General features: G+C 35.8%; 2 protein-coding genes across 7 annotated transcripts in view; both read right to left on the minus strand.

Moving 5' to 3' along the window:
* The window catches only part of LOC111712904 (uncharacterized), a 13,751-nt gene extending 9,615 nt beyond the window's left edge, over positions 1-4,136 (minus strand). For 4 of the 6 annotated variants that reach the window (XR_002767555.1, XM_023487656.1, XM_023487658.1 and 1 more), the window contains exons 1-4: positions 4,020-4,136; positions 1,832-1,920; positions 1,483-1,546; positions 1,118-1,193 (exon numbers count right to left, since the gene is read on the minus strand). Coding sequence is in view for 5 of the 6 variants with exons in the window: in XM_023487656.1 (XP_023343424.1) it covers positions 1,118-1,193; positions 1,483-1,546; positions 1,832-1,920; positions 4,020-4,123 (333 nt within the window). In the remaining variant the exon portion in view is untranslated. Of the gene's footprint in view, positions 1-1,117; positions 1,194-1,482; positions 1,547-1,831; positions 1,921-4,019 lie in introns of those variants that run through there. The other 2 variants (XM_023487657.1, XM_023487660.1) reach the window with 2 other exon arrangements.
* A 33-nt stretch (positions 4,137-4,169) lies between these two features.
* LOC111712900 (ER membrane protein complex subunit 1) lies at positions 4,170-8,557 on the minus strand. Its single transcript, XM_023487651.1, has 4 exons — positions 8,006-8,557; positions 7,619-7,705; positions 7,277-7,440; positions 4,170-7,120 (listed from the first exon to the last, which is right to left on the minus strand). The coding sequence occupies exons 1-4, from the start codon at positions 8,112-8,114 to the stop codon at positions 4,814-4,816; spliced, it is 2,667 nt and encodes an 888-aa protein (XP_023343419.1). The 5' UTR covers positions 8,115-8,557; the 3' UTR covers positions 4,170-4,813.
* Positions 8,558-8,573: the final 16 nt, after the last annotated feature.

The raw sequence follows: 8,573 nt of genomic DNA on the forward strand, positions 1-8,573 counted from the left end.
GATATGCATCAAGCCATAGTTAAAACATTTTCATTTTTGGAGGTCATTTAGGTCATTAGAGGTCGTAAGAGGTCATTAGAAGGTCAAACACTGGATTTTTTGCTGCTACTGTATTCCCTGGGTCCCTAGCTTTCGTTTGATGTGCATAAAGCCATAGTTGAAATATTTTCTATTTCTGGAGGTCATTAGAGGTCATTAGAGGTCATTAGAGGTCATTAAAATTCAATTTGATTTTATTTTAGGAATTTCGATCACTAATTAGGCGTGCACCCAAAAAATTGGAAGATTTGAACCAAAAATGAAGGCAGGGCCCCCCCCCCCCCTACATCAAATGTGCCAACTCCACCATCCCCTTTGAAAATTCACGAAATTTTTTTTATAAAATCCGCCAATTTTTTTGGGGGGTTTTGTTTTACAATGTATGCAAAGAGAAAATGTTCACAATTGAAATAGAATATATGCGCGAAGCGCCTTACAAGCTTGTCTGGGTGGGTGTTTGTTTCTTTTTTTGTTTGTTTGTTTGTTTCTTTGTATCCAAAAAGTTAAAACGGCTAAACCGATCGGGCACAATTTTTTTGTGGGACCTCACATGACCCCAGGGAAAGTTTATGGATGATCTAATTTTCAATAATTTGCCTCTAGCAAAATGCAATTTTCAAAATTTTTGAAAATCCATGAATTTTTTTTTTATAAAATCCTCGAAATAATCACAATTTAAGTAGAAGATGGGCGCCAAGCGCCTTAAAAGCCTAGTATATATTAATTTGCTTGTCTGTTTTTTTTGTATCCAATAAACGTTAAAACGGCTGAACCGATCTGGCCCAAATTTTGTGTGAGACCTTACATGAGCCTATGGAAGGTTTTTGGATGCAAAAATTTGCCTTCAAAAATAGTTGATTTTTGTGAAGTTTTGTAAATCCACAAAAAAAATTGTAATTCCGCAAACTTTATGATATTGTTTTATCAAAGAGAAATTGATAAAAGATTTAGCAACAATTAGAAGTTAAAATAGAAGATGGGCGGAGCCTTTCTTAAAATTCAACAATCAAAAAAATTAAATATCAGAACATAATATATTAAAATCTTGAGTATAAATGGCAAAACTTTGAACAAATGCCTTAGCAAGGTCCTCAGTAATTTTTTGGTTCGCATTATCAATATCGTTCGGTAATCCCATAATAAGTTCTCTAAACCTTTAACATGAATAATTGTTATCTAAAATATTAGAAGGGCACACTTACCTTGAAAATTCAATTCAATTAGAAATAGCAAAAACAATGTTATTTCAAGAATTTTAAAATTAAATATGAATATTTTTTTGAAATCTCTAAATATTAAAAGCAAAAGTAGAGATATTTTAAATAAAATTAAACCTTAATTAATCTCCAGGTTCAGAATGATCATGTAAGTTGAAAATCAGAAGAAAAACAGTGTCGACCCTTTTAATTCTTTTGCATGGTTAATGGAGCCATGAAATTTCACCTGTTTTCAACTAAAATCCATGCTTCGTTTAGGAACACTTTCTCAATTATTTCTGGAACAACATCTAGAAAGTTTAAATAATGATTAAATCTTTTCTCTCAATGTACTCTCAGGTTGCCTCTACACATTTGTTTGGAATACATTTTGGGCGGGTATATGGGATTAAATTTCAAATATTTCAAGAATTAGAAACCGGTAATGTCCCAACGGTTAACGATTTCGTGCAAGAATAGCTGGATAAATTAAAAAAGATAAATTATTGGGATGCCTCAACTGTTTTAAGGAAAGGTTTAAGGTTTGAAAAATAATAATAAATTCTAGAATAATTTTGGACGAATTAAGTATTTACCTGGATTTGATGTTGCAGCAGCAGTTTCATTTAAAGGTCTGAGAAACTTCGTTAGAAAATCAAATACATTCTCTAGACTTTTCCCTTGTCTAGAATACATAGAAGTTGTCTAGAATACATACAGATTCATATTAATTATCCCTTCTCTAGAATACATACAAGTTAATTTTAGTATTCCCTTGTCTAGAATACATACAAGTTAATCTTATTCCCTTGTCTAGAATACATACACGTTAATCTTAGTTTCCCGTGTCTAGAATACATACAGGTTAATCCTATTCCCTTGTCTAGAATACATACAAGTTAATCTTATTCCCTTGTCTAGAATACATACACGTTAATCTTAGTTTCCCGTGTCTAGAATACATACAGGTTAATCCTATTCCCTTGTCTAGAATGCATACAAGTTAATCTTATTCCCTTGTCTAGAATACATGCACGTTAATCTTAGTTTCCCTTGTCTAGAATACATACAGGTTAATACTAATCCCTTGTCTAGAATGCATGTAGTTGTTTCAGGTTAATCTTATTTCCTTGTCTAGAATACATCAGGGTGTATATTAGTTCTGAGACTCGTACTTTGGCCCCACACTTTCAGAATCATATTATTGCCCCAAATCCACAAATTAAAGACAGGTTTCTCAAGCCCGCGCAAACTTCGAAGGAATTTGCTGCGGCCGCGGCGGGGGGTACAATGGGGCAGATCCCCCCAATGAAAGCTCATATTTTTGTCCCCCCCGGGGGGGGGGGGGTAAACAGAAAAATATACACCCCTTGAATTCATACAAGTTAATCTTTGCTTTCTCTTGTCTAGAATATATACAAGATAATCTTGGCTTTCCCTTGTCTGGAATACATACAAGTTAATCTTAGTTTTCCCTTGTCTAGAACACCCAGGTTAATCTTAGTTTTCCCTTGTCTACAATACATACAAGTTAATATTAATTTACCCTTGTCTAGAATACATACAGGTTAATCTTAGTTTTCCCTTGTCTAGAATACATACAAGTTAATCTTAGTTTTCTCTTGTCTAGAATACATACAGGTTAATCTTAGTTTTTCCTTGTCTAGAATACATACAAGTTAATCTTAATTTTCCCTTGTCTAGAATACATATAAGTTAATCTTAATTTTCCCTTGTCTAGAATGCAAACAAGTTAATCTTGTTCCCTTGTCTAGAATACATACAAGTTAATATTGTTCCCTTGTCTAGAATACATGCAAGTTAATCCTATTCCCTCGTCTAGAACACAAACAGGTTAATCTTAGTTTTCCCTTGTCTAGAATACATACGTTAATCTTAGTTTCCCTTGTCTAGAATACATACAGGTTAATCTTAGTTTTACCTTGTCTAGAATACATACATGTTAATCCTATTCCCTTGTCTAGAACATATACAAGTAAATTTTAACTTTCCCTTGTCTAGAATACAGACAAGTTGATATTATTCCCTTTTCTAGAATACATACAAGTTAATCTTAGTTTTCCCTTGTCTAGAAAACATACAAGTAAAGTTTAGCCTTCCCTTGTTTAGAATACATACAAGTAAAGTTTAGCCTTCCCTTGTCTAGAACATATACAAATTTATCTGAGCTTTTCCCTTGCCTGAATACATACAAGATAATCTTTTTTTCTTGTCTAGAATACAAACAATTTAATCTTATTCCCTTGTCTAGAATATATACAAGTAAATATTAGTTTTCCCTTGTTTAGAACAAATACAAGTTTATCTGAGCTTTTCCTTTTTCTAGAATACATACAAGTTAATCTTAGTTTTCCCTTGTCTAGAACATATAAAGTTTATCCGAGCTTTTCCCTGGTCAGGATAGATACAAGTTTATCCAAATTTATCTCAGTCTGACATTTTATTAGTTTTGGTGAACATAAAAATTTCGTTATTAATTTATCTGTAATTGGTCAAATCTCAAAAAGGATTTACAAGCTGAATAAGTAAAATTAAAAAATTCGTTTACGTAAATAAATGCAACTTCATAGAATATTTCTGTAAATTGCTAATAGCACTGAAATTATAATGACAAATCAAATGAAATCTGACTATTAGGGACATACTGCTTCCACAATGCCATCCCGATGTGAATATACTAAATCAGAATGAAATGAGGTTTTACGATTTGTAATGATTTTATTATTTACCTTAAGATTCTATATTCTAACGACTTATTGATACCTTCTTGTAGCTTTACTGGCGTGTGAACTAGAGATGAGGATAAGGATGAAGATGGAACCCAGGAGAGCAGGCAAACCCGGAGAATAGAGATGATTTATAAACATTTAAACTGAAACATCAGGATAACATATTCGCTCATTACAACTAGAGATGAATACAAAGGTTATATTTACAACCATGGGGGAATTTAACAATTGACAAGGGCACTCTAACCACAGAAAACTTAGATAGTACAAAAGGCGTAGCAGGCTGGAAGATACACCAGGAAACCCATGCTGGATTTTCCTTGAAAATTGCTCTGGTTCTGTTGAAAGATGAAAAGTTGAGTTCCCATTACTGAAACCTAATCAATGTCTGACTACAAAACACTTTAATAACATATACAACCCTTATCCTATCTGTGTTATCTGTGGCTCCAACATTGTCTGATCGCAATTAAAAAACTAGCGATAAGTTCAGACAAGAGAAATTAATAACAATTAAATAATGTGACAGTTGACTGCCGTGAGATCACAATACAGTTTAAACAAGGAATATCATAGGGACTGCTTGCCAGCTTAAACAAGGAATATTATAAGGACTTCTTGACTCGTCACTTTTTAATATATAATATTGCAGAGACTCCTTTACAGTTTTAACAAGGAAATGGGCTGCTTAACAATTTTAAGATATTTCTTTAATCAAGAGTTTTTACAATTAGAAATAAATATTACAAAAATTAAAAACAATCCTAAAATAATACCATGGGAATAGTATTTTTCAGAAAAAAACTATTCTCGATATTTAGTGTTTGTCTATTTCCAGGCTTGACTTAACATTTTCTTTTGAGACAATTTTCTGGTAATAAAACAGGCCAAAGCCAGACCTAGGATAACTGATGTAATCATCAGATAATCAAAATCTTCTTTGAGCAGATCGAAACCTTTGCTCGGAGTAACCCTAGTTCCGTAGATATCCAACCCGTAGACGAAGACGAGGGTGGTGGATTCGAGGCCGGAGGCTGAGGTCACGATGTTCTTGACCCCGAGGATGGTCTGGTTGTAGTTGAGTATGGATTCATGAGGGAAGGGTAGTTCAGGAATGTATGGTGGTATACCAGGTTCTCTAACATGAACTGGTGAGTCTAGAGGAGGACGTCTAGGATCAACCATGAGAAGAGGAAGATCAACAATAGAACCTAGAGAGGTTCCTATCAGAAGATGTTTACTTGTAATTCCCTGTTCCGTCATAGTTTCCCGTAGAGCCGTCACATCCGAGGTTGGGAGAATATATGCTTGTCTTTCTACCAGTGGGTTTACTAGATCTTCTATAGAGGAGAATACACTAGCATTGCTCTGGGATTTTCCTTCGTACAGCTCTAGGCTGACCAACTCAGTGCGCCGGGCCTTGTCATTGAAGAAAGTGTAAACGCCCCAGTTCTCACTGTGAGTGAGGTGGAAGGGAGGCAGAACCTTCTTATGACTGGCGGAGTAGTATATCCGCCCTGTTACCATATCTATCAGATAAACATTGATGAAGATCTTAGCAGTACTATCCAGACCCTGAGCTAGGACTAGAGCAAGGTTCGGGTTCATGTACTTGAACAGGACGGAGCGATCAGCTAGAACTCGTCCAGCAGTATGGACATGCTCATCAGGGTGCCTCTGATCAATGGCTATTATATCTGTGTTCGGGGACATCAGAGACCAGACGGGGGAGAGAATAATTTGATCAGAGTTGGTCACGACAACCTTCTTTCCAACCAGCTTACCAGGCTCTGGTTTAGTAGCGACAAAGAGTGCAGGACCAGTCTTCAAACAGTTGATTGCGTTGGCAGGATGAATCACGGCGCTCCCGTCCTTCCCGATGAGAAGAACAGGTTTCAGTTCATGATCAGGAAGCTCCGGGAGTAAGATAGCTTGATCTAGAACCAGACCAGTTGGTTCATTACTCTGAACCTCGCCGTTAAGAGGGTTAAAGCTGAGCATGTAATGAACGGAGCGAGCACGCTTGTAGACTAGGATTGCTTGTGCATAATCTCCTGCTCGTCCGTCCTTCTGAACTAGAAGAAAGGTTTGAGGTTGATAAACCGGAATAGTTGGGTTGAACTCACCAGGAAACATTGTCTGCCAGAGGATATCTCCGGACATACTGTCAATACCATACATCTTGTTAAACTCAGTAACCGCTACAATTATCTTCTTCAATCCAAACCTGTCCGGAGTAACCGCCTTTGTTTTCTCAGACAGACGGAAGTTTGTGATAGAACTAATAAATGCGTGAAAATGGGAGACATGACGCTTGATTCTATTAATAAAGTTCTGAGCTAAGCCGGTGGGATCAAATATGTTCTCTGTATGGATCAGTTTCATCTGAAAATCCTGATCCTGGAAACCCATCCCGACCAGTTCAACCTTTTGAATACTAGCTAATCCTTCCTCACGGACGAACATGATGTTTCCTCTAGGTGTAACGGATATCAAGCTCCCGTCTTCGAACCCTAGAATGAGTTGAAATGCGTCCGGGTCTGCGTTACACTCGGTCCAAACCTTCTCCAGCTTTCCTCTCTTCTCAGAAATCTTTACAACCTGATCTCTATCCTGGAAAATAACCAGAACGTCACTAGAGTAAACAGAACAGTATTCAAAACCTTCGGAGTCAGTTCCTTTCTCAGTACAATCTTGTTTAACCTTGAGGCCTGGGCAGTCGGAGTACAGAGCACTGGTTTCTTCTCCGGTCTTAACTCCGTCCTCAGTTATCTTATAGTTAAGAACCGTAGACCCAGATTCTATCAGAAGATAAGATCCGCTCAACTTCATGGAAGAAATACTTCCCAAGTTTGCCGGGATCAGGATGGATTTAAACTCTCCGGCAGCTTTCAGGGTAGTGTAGAGAACACTAGACGGAGTTCTACAGATCAACCAGTCTCCGTGAGCTAAACATTCACTGATAGTTTGACCTCCCGGAGCAGAAACTGTCTGAAAGATAGGATCTCCGGTCTTCTTAGTATCAAAGTAGTAGCTCACGATCTCAATTTCCTTCCCGGAGCTGAATACAGTCCAGAGTTTAGATTTAGAAAGATGAACTAGGTCCGGGGAACTCTTCAGCCGGAACATGTGTTCCTGAAATAGTATTATTTTAAACTAACAAAATAAAGTAGTCAACCATCAAACCATCAAATTTATTTTTACAAGAACAAAAAAATTTCAATTTTAAAAAAGGTTAAAAAAGTCCTATATTTAAAATCTGAATTGATAACATATTTACATATTACTTACATAAAGGAGAGGTCCTCGAAGTGGATCCCAAATCCTGAGAAACAGATCCGTGGATCCGCTCACAGAAACTGCGTGCTTCCCAAGCACAGCGAGTGCGCGTATAGCACCAACACTTTCATCTTCTTCAAACTTATGTCTCCAGAGAATACGTCCGTTATCAGAATCTATAGTAAGCATAAACGTTTAATCGAAAAATCATGCATCATAGTTTAAAGTTTCAAAATTTAAAATATCCAGTCTCTTTTCCAACTATTTGCCCGAATATTAAATATTTTCTAAAGTTACAACTTTTCTAAAATACTTTATTCAAAACAAAGGAGTTGAAAAAAGTGGTTTCTTTACCTAGAGCTGCAACAACGTTCCGTTTAGTTCCAACAATAAGAACAGGATCCTGGTTAGATCCATGATACTCCAGGTACTCCACTTTACCTAGGGTATTCGAACTATGGTTTGGTTATTTTTTATCTTCAGTTTTTTTCGAATTCGGTAAAGGGTTAGTTATTTTTAATAATTATGTAAAAATGTCTTCATGATAAGTTTTCTAAAACAACTACTAAAAAATGGAAACATTTTCAACCAACAATTTCTTAAAAATATATTTTTAATAAAGGCTTCTTTTTTAAAAAACATTTGACACCATATTCATTTTTATTTACGAGTGTAGATAACGGGAGTGGGTCAACGTGGCTAAAAGAAGGGGTAAAGATGGCCGGAGTTCTGATGACTAACCTATATACTGTTTCCTCCAATCAAACTTAAAGACCTGGTCTTCATAAAGCGCATGCGCACAGGTGGATAATAATACGATGACCGCAAACGGGCCAGCGCGAAACAACATTTTTCACCTGAAATGCATTGTTAGAACTGAATGTACTTAAGTAAAAAGGTTATAAAGAATTATATAAGGGCGATAATAACATAACACCAACAGGGTAAAAATATTATTGAAAAAGTAGGGAAAGGTAAAAATATCAACTGTATGCATTGAAAACATTTTTCCAGATAGGCTAAGCAATACTGATTTAATTAGCATAAAAGACAGAAATGTAAACGAAAAATATCAATCTTAATTTTAGCGCCTAAATATCACAAACTTTAGCAGAAGCATTAATATTTTCATCTTAACATTGATAACAATAATTCTAAATTAAGTATGAAGCGACCAAATAAAGTTAATGACTAGGTTTCAGCTTACAGTGGTAACCAGAAAATAGTGGTATGATAGGACGACCTCTACCATTTTTTTGTTATAGAATCTCGCAATGGATTTTCTAATTTATAACTTATTTATTTTTAA

This window comes from Eurytemora carolleeae, unplaced genomic scaffold (assembly GCF_000591075.1).
Source record: "Eurytemora carolleeae unplaced genomic scaffold, Eaff_2.0 scaffold1340, whole genome shotgun sequence".
NCBI lineage: Eukaryota > Metazoa > Arthropoda > Copepoda > Calanoida > Temoridae > Eurytemora > Eurytemora carolleeae.